This window comes from Xiphophorus couchianus, chromosome 3, assembly GCF_001444195.1.
Source record: "Xiphophorus couchianus chromosome 3, X_couchianus-1.0, whole genome shotgun sequence".
Taxonomy (NCBI): domain Eukaryota; kingdom Metazoa; phylum Chordata; class Actinopteri; order Cyprinodontiformes; family Poeciliidae; genus Xiphophorus; species Xiphophorus couchianus.
Window position 1 is genome coordinate 10,044,678 of NC_040230.1, and position 12,258 is coordinate 10,056,935.

Consider the following 12,258-nt stretch of genomic DNA (forward strand, 5'->3'; position numbering starts at 1 on the left):
TAAAGCAGAAGCCATAGAGGACATGATTTATTCTATTCATATTTCTTCCTATTATTGTTACTGAAAAATATCTTCAGGCATGCAAAGGGAAATGCCTACAGTTTTGTTCTCTGGGAAAAGTTTAGGGGAACCACACAAAAACTGACATTTGATTTCATTTTATTGCAACACTTTAACTTGTGAGCTTTACAACAGCAACCAAACTAGCTTGATTACCCAGCTATGCATATATTTTACACATCCAAAGCATAAAGTATTCAGAAATTTATGCAAATGCTCCTCTCCTTAGGAGGGACAACCTGCAGCTTAGATAAAAATGATGTAAAAGTGGTCATAAATCCCTCAGCATTTTACATATGATTTATGAATAATCACAGTAATCACAGCTGTGGCTCCCACAGAGCTCTTTGTCCACAGAGGAGTGTAGTTAGCAGGAATTATCCAGTGGGTGGCACTAATCTAACAGATAAAGGACATAATCTCTTTTGGTCTTTATACAAGCAGATATCACAAATATGAAAGGAGAATCAAAATGCTAATTAAGCAATGTTAAATTTTTGGTTCACACAAACACATCATGGTAGAAGTGAGTGGGAAAGATTAACATAAATATAGAAATAACAAGTAGAAAGGTTATCATAAATATAGATTCCAGATTCCTGAAGACCAGAAGTTAGTAGTTGTGGGTATTGTGCACCAAGTGGGAGGCACTGTCAAAATTTCTTTAGCCTAATTACCAGAAATCTCTATTTTCGCTTCCATTCTCTCTAAGAGAAAAAGATAATATCCTTGAGGAAACACCAGTCCAGTGCCAGATTGAACCAGTATATTTTCAAACTGGTAGGTGAAATCCTAATTATAGTGCTAACTGTAATTGGAGTCTCTACAGTGACACATAGAAACCAAGAATGAGTCATCCTAGGAGTTTGGCTTGGAGGATTTTCAGCCATTTGGAACAATTCCAGGGTTACTGCCACCCAGCTTTGAATCAGATATGCTCAGCCCTGAGATGCAGGGACCTACTACGTGGAAGTGGTCAGCACCGCTTTCTCTTGCCTGACCTAAAACTCCAGATCAATACAACTGAAGTGCTTTGATGAGAGATAAAGAAGTGCAGTTCTCCAAGAACAGCTTTATTTTGTATTAGCTTAGAAAACTTGAGTAACGTCTTCCTTAATTTGATCAATCTGTCTTTTATTCTTGTTAATGCTACTTTAATTATTTAGTTTTTGCAACTCTTGTTTAAAGAGTAAATGTTAGAAATCAGCTTTGTAAAAAAATGAGAGCAAGAGACAAAGCAGAAGTGGTTTTCACAACATCAGAAAAACATGTGATTATGATAGTTTTGCTGAATCATGGAGTGTCAAAAACAATTACTACTAACCTAAATTCTCCAGTTTTCTTTATTTTCCAAAATTACAGTGCCCTGAACTTTTTTTCTGAGCATCTCCACCACTAGAGATATACATCTGGAGTGGGTATTGAGGGCATTTAGCATCCATCCAACTTACCAGATGTATTCTTGCATTGCATTGTGTGATTGCAGGGTACTGTACCTGCAACAAATCAGTCCACTGCATTGAAATATTGCAAATACTGACAATGCGACGACAATTGCAAATAGATTTTTTTATGCAGCTATAAAAGGAAGCAATCATTTCTAACAGGAATATGGAAGAGCAAAGAGGGAAAAGAGGATTTGTTGAGTGCTGGCCACATGCTGGCCTAGTTACTCGCTCTTGTTTCCATGTTATATTTGAGATTTTTTCTGAGGAATACTTGAGCCGGAGTTCATGCAGGGTGAGGATGTGCAGTAAAGACCAAAAAACTTTTATTACAAGCTCTGTTTGTGTCCCTACTCAACCACGATGGACTGTAGAGATTTCTTGAATGCTATGAAAAATAAAACTGTGTCATTAGTACTTCTCCTTGTATGTATGGATACACTGCATGTGGCTACTTCTGTCAAGTAATGTCAGTGGATGATTTATGGTGCATGTCAGCCATGCGCAAAGTGATAGCCATCAGCTCACATCAGCATCCTGAAGTCGGTGTCAAAGTATGCTAAGCTTGTGTGGAAGGACCAAGAGGGCTATTAATCATTTGTCTTAACTCAATCGGTGAACTATGAAGGAAGTGTAAATAATGCAAGGGTGATTATTAATGCAGGAGGCAGTTTACCAAGAGTCTGAAACATCTCTGAAACTTACAAAACTATTTAGTAACAGAATATAAAAGAAAATCTTTCAATACATCTTACAATGGCATCAACGATATCAGAGAAAGCACACAACAAAATAAAATGAAACTTATGGCTAACTAGACATGAGTTTTTGTTGCTGAGTCAACTAGTCTGAACATATTTTCTAAAACAGTAAACCTTACAATAGGTTTCAAATGAGAAGGTGGGAAAGGTCAAGTCAAACATTTAAATACAAACATTAAATAATAAAAGTTAATGAAGTCTAGAAATGGAAAGATTTGAGAGACAGTGATAATACTAACACCTGTCTTTTTTTATTGTTCATTCTTAATTACAAACATGCTTTATTTCATTTGATGGTTGAGTGGCTGGTTTGGCAAGTCAGTCAGAGAATAAGAAACAACAAAGCACATTCAAAGTTTGAAGCAGAAAGCTTTTATTCATTTATTTTATAAAAATACATACATCTTGTTTTCTAATTATGCAAAAAGTATGAGACATTCGGCTTTGTGGATGCTTTCTCCAAGATTGAATTTAGCTTTTCTACAACAGCATCACAGGTTGTCTTAACAATATAGACCTGGTTACTAAAAATACCATGGTTCAAATCTGGATGATCAGTCAGAAATAAAACCGTCTGAAAACCGTCAACACTCAATTAAAGCAGAAATATTTTTTATGTAACTTAAAATTCAACAGCAAATCTAGAAGAATTTCCCGATATTTCTTGTTTGTTACCTGATCATTGACATATTTGAATCAAGAAAAGAAAGATTTTTCCTAAATAATAAAAACAAATTCACATTGAAACCTCATGGAAACTGATTTGAAAATGGTTTTAATAGCTAATAAAACTTAAGCGCACCGTCTGTTAACTGCAGGGATATCCCAGGAATGCTGTCACTTTCAGTTATCTAAATGTGTCCTGGCCCTTTAAGACACAGGTGTGACTCGGCGGTGACCCGTGAAGCAGACACAGGAAGTTGTCACATTAGGAAGCAAGCTATACATTTGAAGCCGTGTCGGTGTAAAAACAACATGAGGGAAGGACGAAAGCATTTTGGTAAGGGTTATATAACCATTTATAGGCTCGTCTAAATTGTAAAGACGCTGTTTGTGTTGTGTTCAAAGCAAAGAGAAATTTCTGATTAGATATCTCTAATAGCATTTTGTGATGAAATGACTGCTAAACCTTTTAAAACGCAAACTTTTGCATTTAAGGTAGTTTTGTTTGTTATTTGACCACAGACCGGCCTGACTGACGACATGAAACGCTGGCTCTCCATCGGTCTGTCTCTGGCAGGTAAAAATCATTTGCTGCACCTGTTTCTTCTCTTCTTCCTGTTGTATCCATCAAATACCCATACTGTCGCTGAGTAGTTTCGGTAGAGTGTTTACAGTGGAACCCCCTCCCCCCCCCGAACAAGTGAGGGTTGGACCGCTGAAATATTCCAGGCACGTAAATAAAACCTGCGCGGCTACATTCTTATCTGTGAACCAACCAGTGATGGACGTGATGCCTTTAGAGGGTCAATTACTGGTTCTAAAATCCATTTTCAACGTAGATATATGTCATTATCGATTTGCAGGAAAACAATAGGTAATTTAAAATAAGATGTACAGACATTTTAAAACACAGTAATTACTACTTGTACTTGGTAAGTTGCCAAGGTCAATTAATCATATACAGAAAGAACTCAAACAAGTCATTTAGTTCTCTTGATTTTCTCCAACTTTCACAATGATTGGCTCTCTTAGGTATTCCCTGGAAATGATGTACTAAAAGCTTTAAACTAATTCAATATTGTATTGCAGTAGTGTAAATTATTACTGTGGAAAGTTTGATATAAAACATATTTCTATTCTAACTCACAATTTTTCATTGGGAGAAAAAGATCCCACATTATGGAATATTTGTTTAAACAAAATCATACTACAGTCATTTCACTTTTACATAAGTTATATGTCTTAAGACTGAAGCACACTTGGAGAAGGACCTTTATTTATTTATTTATTTTTTATTTTGCACAATCAGTCGAGATCAGGGGTCTCATACTCTCTTCATCTCATATTGTTGGTCTGCTGCTTAAATTAGATCTTGTACTTTATGTTTGTGATAGTAGACATGTCTTCATTCTATTTGGAGAACATATTAGTCAAATAGAGGTACCCCAGTCCTCAAGGCCTTCGGGCCTGCAACTTTTATGTTGCTCTGATTGATATTATTTCTTCTAAAAATCGACACCTAATTTCCCCACTTCAAGAGCATGTTCTCTTGTCAAAGGCTTGGTTAAATGGTGGATAGTCGTGCTGGGATGAAAATCAACACCTCTATACTTCAAACCATGGTACTGACCAAAAAAAAGGTACAGTACTTTCTCTGAGTTGAGGATGAGGACCTGGTTCAAGTAGAGGAGTTTATCATAGAGTCTTGTGGATGAATGAGGGAAAAAATACAGCAGGAGGTTAGTGAATTGTGAATTGTTAGGCCATCTGCAGGAATGTGAGAACTGAATGGAAAATCCCCGAATAAAAAAACAAAGTGATGTTAAATTAAGACAGAAAAAGAGCTAACTACTTTTCAGCTACATCTCTAAGCTCTGTAAGTTAAAATTGTGCCACCTTAGGTGTCTGTTTATTAATAAATAATTATTCAACATGAGAAATGGGTGTTAAGAAATAATTAAAGTTTACAGAATTTTGCTAAAATACTTGCTACACGCATAAAACCATTCTTTCTCCCTAATGTGTAAAACAAATGGGAGCATTTTACTGTTTTGTGCATTAAATTAAATCTAAGCTCATCTTAAGAAAATTAATTGTACTGAAATTTTTAGACAAGTGGTGCATTAGTAAGGATTAGGGAAATGATCAGGAGAAATTATTAGGAGGGAAATAAACTGCCTTCAACCAAAGTAGTAGTATTATATTTTAACTGCATTGTGCATTGAACCAAGAAAACGCAATCCCCCCCCCCCCCCCCCCAAAAGTATAATATCGACAAATATAAATTTTTAAGTGTCTGTAGCAGTGAGATGAGCAAAGAAAATTATCTCTAGGAATGTAAATTATATTTTAATTTGTTTATTAGCTAAGGGCTGTTGTTCATGCATGACAGATAATAATTGAAATAATCATTAGCAACATTTTCAAATGATTAAATACACATTTGGCGGTTGTCTAAAGATCCCACGAAACAGCCATCCAAGCAGAAATGTCTACAAAATTGAATTTTCCTTCTAAATCTTTGCTGTGCCTCTGATACGTGGTTTTCTGGATGAATCAGAGACATAAACCTTTAGACAAACACAAAAACAATTGTTCAAGCTGAAGAGATCGATTGTCAGGTTAAAATTTCACTCTCTTTGGATCAACACAGAAAAACCTGAAGCTCAGCAACAAAATATCAAATTGTTTCTTTCTGTGATATAAAGTCTGCTTTATTGTCATCAACAGCAGTTGGCAACCTGGCCTACAACCTAAGGGTTATATTTTAAGTTAGATTAAAAATGCACATATATTTTTTTCTTAATTTTACCCAACTCTTAATCAGTCTTCTGGTATTTGTGACAAGATTGCCAACAGCCCTTGAACGCAGCAATAAACTGCTGCATCACTCATGGGTGTTGTTCTCATGACTCATTAGTCTTTGAAAATGCAACAAAAGGTTGAAGCATTTAACCCTTTTGTTTATAACTAACTCAAGTAACTGAGGCTGCTGTATTTTGTTTCTCCTTTAAAGATTGTGCAATAAAGGTCCAGTGAGACCGATCATGTGGTTTAGTGGACAGAGGTCTCTTAGATGGTTTTATGTGCCAGTAAAAAGGGACCACTGATTCAGGTGACTCTTTCCAGCCTGAACATGTGATATTGTACAATAATAAATCCTTAAGATACATAAAATGTATTCAGTTTATTGTTTCACAGAACATTATCCCCTAAACATTTACAAACTGTTTAAAATACCTTGCAAAAGGATTCATATCTCTGAAACCTTTTCACATTTTTACTTGCATATATTTACTGAGATTTTATATAGTGGAACAACACAAAAAGTACATAATTTCAATTTAAAGGCAAAGGAAAGATGGTTTTTAACTAAAGCTGAAATCTAAAACATGGCATGCCTTTGATTTTCCATGAGTCAGTTCTCTGCAGCTACTGCGGGAAGACGGTTTGGATGCGTCTCTCTACCACCTCTGCACTTCAAGTGACTGAAAAATAGGTCAATCTCAGACAAACTGAATTGTCAAGAAAACTGCTATGAGGTTGAGATCTATCCAGGTACACACAGAAAAAGGTGCATGAAGGCCTGAAGGAAATAAAGCAATCTTGTGTTTTGATTTATAATGATTGAGTGTTTTGATAATGATTAAGTTGAACATGGATGAATACAATAGGTAAAATGACTGTATGTAAGTAATTACTGAATGATTCTGAAGTATACGAATCATGATCTGTAATAACATGACGACAATGAAATGATTAAGGTTTGATGATTTATAATAAGTTAATGAGGTGATTAATGCTTATGATTAATGCTTAATGGAAATCAGCACATAAGTTTTTAATATTTGACTGTGTTTAAAAGTGAATCAGAGAAAAGCACATAGTTTTTAATGTTAAAAGGAGAAGGGGAAAAAAGGAGAAGGGAAACTTGTGAGTTCCTGCTGTCGCAAGCAGTTCTGAACAGATGGCCAGACGCACAGGATGGGTGGGGTGGTATGGTTGGCTAAGAACAACACGCTGAGGAAAGGGCGGTACTTTCCATCCCAGCCGGCAGACAGGAGGGGCCGAAACCACGTAAACTAACACTCCCCATACACATATATGGCAAAGAACTGTATATAAGCAGACGGAAAAGGAGAAGTTCTTGTTCTTTGTCTGCGGCACCGAAGTAGAGCTAACAGAAGAAGCAGATCAAGGAAACAACAGTAGACCACACCCTGGAGCCACGGGAGAAAGCTGAAGCTTCTTGCCGCCAAAGGGAGACAAGTTCCAATCGTCCAACCCGGATTCCTGATTCGATCGTCGGTCTTACCTCAACCCAAACATTGCAACAGACTTGGAGAAAGGACAAAGGTCCCGGAGGGATAAAAGAGTTGGGTTTTCAAAAGCAATTGAACCCTCTCTACTTTGCTTCCATTCTAAAGAGGATTTTTTCACACAAAGGATAAAGACTCAGACCAAGGTTTTCGGACGTTCCTGTTGCCAAAGATCCATCACCAACTGGGTATGAGTTGAATTCGCTTCCTAAAAAGCTATCTCAGAATCTGCGACATAGGTTAGGGAAAGAGACAGGAGGGCATGATTATACATGTTGATCTTATTACACTGCTCTTGACTTGTATACAATTGATTATTGATTTGTACGTCACATACCCCTGCTTAAGCTTGCTTAATAAATTCTTACTCCAAAATTCTAATGAAGTTGGTGGACATTGAAATTAATTGAGTCATTTAATCATTTTTCAGTTCTTTTAATAAAGGTAAAACTAAGGTACATGGTTCTAGTGAAAAGGAGGCTTCATAATTTCCTTTGGTGAGAGTAAAATAATGACCCAGGGACTTACATCCAGGTCACTAAATTTAATCTAGCCGGTTCCAAGAGCAAGTTATATTTTAGAAAGCGAGCTACCGTTAACAGGAGTGGTTATTGGAATTACGCAGCTGTGAGGGCTACTCAGCTGACTGTTTCTTAACTGAAAAGGGTCGTAACTTCTGGATTGGAGGTAGTTAGAGCTAGACGAATCGCTTTCGACACCAGTTTAAATAGATTATCTCTTATAGATCTCTTTTAGGGTAATACCCAGGTCTTAGAGATTTTCCGGACCTGTTAGACAGAGAACTGGTCAGTAGTCAGTCCCGGAGGGTTGTGATGAAGTGGGCGGGGCTAGCTATTGCAGGATAACGGACATGGCGCCCAACGTGGGGCGGAGCCAAGTAGGCGGGCCCTAATAAACCAAGTCAGTAAAAACAGAAGTGTGATTCTGAATAGCTCACTTGGATGGTTAACTCTGAGGGAATAGAGTTAACGGTGACTGATAAGGCCGTCGGTCACAACCCTTGCAGTAACTGTATAGCATGCAGGTGAGGGAAAGCTTCTACTGAGGATAAGTGATAGTATCCAGACAGTGAAGCCAGTAGCCAACACAGCCTGGACCCATCCCTACTCAAGAGCGCAAAGAGAGGCTTTGGGGGATAGGCAACTCGAAGACAAAGACAACTATGGATGACGAAGAAAGGGGGGAACTGGATCCCCTGCAAGAGCCAGCAAAGGGACAAGAGGCAAGCAACATCAGCCGGGATGGAGAGAGTCATCAATCCCATCTTTCCCAATCCACATTATCACAATTGCCTGTATCGTTGATATTACTCGGTGATGGATTGGATTCCTGGATTGAGGTAATTAGGAGGGTTTTCTTTGAATCTCACTACACCATCAAAGAGGACATGGCACGGAACTTAATGAAGTACCTGGTGCAGACTCGGATATACTTTTGCACACAGCTTAAACATGGTCACCGACTGGGAGTCGTTAAATGCCCGGTAAAGGTAACCAAGAAATCGGAGATCAGAGAATGGCTGGAATGGTTCGCTGAACTCCTTGAAGGATGGACGATTGGTGAGCTGCGGATGGTCTACAGCCCCTCCGAGAAATATGACAGCCTAGTGAAGACAGCTACATTGGAAGCGGGCATCGAAGGGATCCTGGTGAACCCTCTCGCCAGTGGGGTGCGCAAATACAAAGAATATGCCGAGGTTCTGCAGAGACTTTCGGCCTTCAAAGAGACCCGAGGAAAAGAGCAGGCCCCAGACAAAGCGGAATCGGAGGTGGCTGAGGCCCCCTCTCGACTGCCCAGCAGAGCCACAACACCGACAAACCAGCCGAAGCAAGCTCCGCAGGACCTGATAGACCTGACGGACAACGACGACAACATCCCAGCTCTACCGGGATCATCGCGAAATGACGAAATCCCCTCTGAACAGTCAGGAGAGGAAAATCATGAGGGATCGCTCATCGACGGCTTCACCAAGGAGCAGTTGGAGCAAGCGGCCAGGGACTGGTCCCCTCAACGGGATCTGGGGGTCGGGTTTCATCCCCGAGTCCACAGCACGGAGAGAAGGCAGCCACCGCCACCTACGGAGACTCCAGCGGGCAGCAGTTCCGACGAGGACGAGGAGGAATCGGATGAGGAGCTGTGGGACCCCGGCCGCCCCAAGAAAAAGACCCAGAAATCGGATGTATGGAGGATGGCCCGAAAGCTGGCCAAAATACCATCAGAAACCATCAGCATAAGGCTGCAATCCGGGCTCATAATTTATCAGTTTATTGGAGGAATATGGGACCTTGAAGGTGACGGACTGATTGTGTTCACCAATGACAAATACAAGATCCACAATCGAAAGTTCCGACGCAGCCTTAAAAACCAGGCTGGGAAATATTACAAAAAGGATTCAAAGGTGTTGGAAGCTTCCTGTAGTGTAAAAACTAAAGGAGACGTGGTGATAATGAAGGGATACAGTCTCCCTTACGGTGCCGTAATCCTGGTCCCAATTGATGTGTACAAGAAAGGAGAGAGTCTGGAGGAGTATCGGAAGAAGATGTGGCACGGACTCGAAAGGGGCCTGGTGACTGCCAGCAATGAAAGTATGAGAAGGGTGATGGTGAGCGTGCAGGGACTAAGATCGGCAGATTTGCCAGGAGACACCGCCAGGGCGGTCACAGAAAACGGAGTGGTGAACATAGCCAAGACCAACAGTCATTTCTTTGTGTTCAAAGAGGTGGTGGTGGTGGTTGACCCCCATATGCATCGACTCCGTACGGAGCAAGGTGTACGAATGGCAACTGAAATGGAGGAGCAATGCCGCATCAGCCACCCAGCAAAGGAGATCAAGAAATATCCCTTAAAAATACCCCAGAGTGGAGTTTCAAACACCACCCAGACCGGCACGGCCAAAGTTATGGAGCCACTCAGGATAAGGTTAAGGGAAGCACCGGTCGGGCCAGAGTCCCAGGCCGCAAGATATGTCAAAGAATTCTCATTCGAGGGAAGCAGCAGTGAACTGAGGCAACCCAACACGGACAGAGTCAAGAATGAGCAGCTGACGGTCCAGAGAGAAGTAGGACCGATGAAACCAGCCAAGATTCAACCGCTAAACTCCCCCAGGAGGGAACCTCTTAGACAACAACAGTATGAGGACATCAGCGACTCGGAGGAAGGAGAAGAGCAACAGGAGATCGAACATTCTGAAGAAGAAGAAGAAGAGAGTGAACACGACAGCATCTTCTCCGACCCAAAGCAACCACCGACAGGGCATAAGACACTCCGAACAGGACAGCACCGAGGAAAGAAGAAAGAAATAGAAACCTTTGACATCGAGGGTTCTTCTGAGAGACTGGCGAGAGACGTGACCTGGGGCCCTGTACAGGCTAAAGACGGACGGCGTACGTATGTACCAGAGGTCGGTCAGACAGAGTACCAGATTCCAGCAGGATGGGCCAGCAGGCTGGGAGACAAGGTGCTGCTCGAGGTAGAAGCGACAGTCGGGGAGTGGGCTAACATCCTGATGACACCATCCTGCTCTACCCTGACAGCTCACTATTCCCTGACCACCAACTTCAGGAACGCATACATGGGAATTATGTATGATGTGATGCTGCGACGACTGAAGAAAGCGGCCTACAAGTACTCCAGGGAGACTCGACAGAAGCTGGACGAGGTGTCGGCTGATGAGGAGGAACCTCAGGCGACGTCTTCAGAGCCAGGACCACAGATCCCGCAGAGACCACAAGGGGTGTCAGCCCAGCCACCGGCCACTACTACTGGACAAGATGCATACGCAGAACTAAAGAATCTAAGGCTGGTGATTCGTAGTAAAAACGCAGAAGAAAATAATGAGGAGTATTTGAAAGATGTCTGGCCAACTGTGCTATCTACCACCAACCACGAAGGGGCCAAAAAGTTGTGGCTGACCAGCGTAACTGCAGACCCGATGGTTGGAACAGAGTCAGCACAGAGCAACTATGAGAGATTGGTGTTGGAGGACATGGACGACGAAGAGTCCCAGGTGAAGAGAGCTAGAGGACGGCTGGACAAAGGAAGCCGGTTGGAGCCGCTCTGGCATACACTAAAGCAAACCGTTTCTCCCGCGAGGTATGTGAAGGTACTGCGTGAGGTGACAAAGGGACGAAGAGGAGAGATTGTGTTTGTGAAACTACCAGTGAGAAGCACAACCGTGGCCCAGATGGATGTGGCAGTGCAGGGATTCGACCTGGAGCAGCAGTACTACGAGGACAAAAGGAAGAAGGAGGCTAGCCAACCAGCCAAGCCACCTGGAAGGGTCAACATCAGACAGCCATCCAACTTCCAGAACAGGCCGTTCCCGCAGGGCACACAGCCATCCAACTTCCAGGGCCGGCCGTTTCAACAGGGAGCACCACCATCCAATTTCCAAAACCGGCCGTTCCAGCAGAAACCACCAGGACCAAAAGGAAGACCGACCAACCCGCCGGCTTCGCAAAATCAGCCAGGGAAAGGTCAGTTCCTGACGGATGAGGAGTATAGGAAATTAAGCCCAGAACAAAGGACGGCCCTCCGTGAGTCCCGTAAAGCCGGGACCGGAGGGTCACCAAAGTAATGGCGTCCAGGTCGCGGGTCATTTTAGAAAATGCCTACTGGGAAGGGGACGAAATCTACGCCAAAGTGGAGGGAGTACCCTACCTGGTGGACACCGGAGCGGAGGTGTCTATGACCCGCAAAGACCTAGAAACAGCAGGACACCTGAAGGTTCAGTTTGCTAATGGGAAAATAGAAGAAATGCCATACGGGACGTGGAAAGGAGTAGTGTGGGTGAAAGGTCCTTACAATCTACTCACAGTAAAAGACTTAGATGAACTCAGTAAAAAGAAAGGCACACATCGCCGACTAGAGCGAAGGCTGACGAGCTTGAAAGCAAGGTTGGTGAAAGTCGGCCCGACCCAAACCGGATCCGGGCAGCAGGACTGGTACAAACCGATTGACATACCAACGGTGACAGAACAGAAGCTCGCA

General features: G+C 41.9%; 1 protein-coding gene across 1 annotated transcript in view; it reads left to right on the forward strand.

Annotated features, from left to right (window-relative positions):
• The first annotated feature begins 3,149 nt into the window (after window positions 1–3,149).
• Window positions 3,150–12,258, forward strand: part of LOC114142198 (uncharacterized) — a 32,899-nt gene continuing 23,790 nt past the window's right edge. Inside the window, exons 1-2 of the mRNA XM_028013341.1 lie at window positions 3,150–3,266; window positions 3,452–3,506. Coding sequence (XP_027869142.1) covers window positions 3,470–3,506 — 37 coding nt within the window. The 5' untranslated portion in view covers window positions 3,150–3,266; window positions 3,452–3,469. The remainder of the gene's footprint in view (window positions 3,267–3,451; window positions 3,507–12,258) is intronic.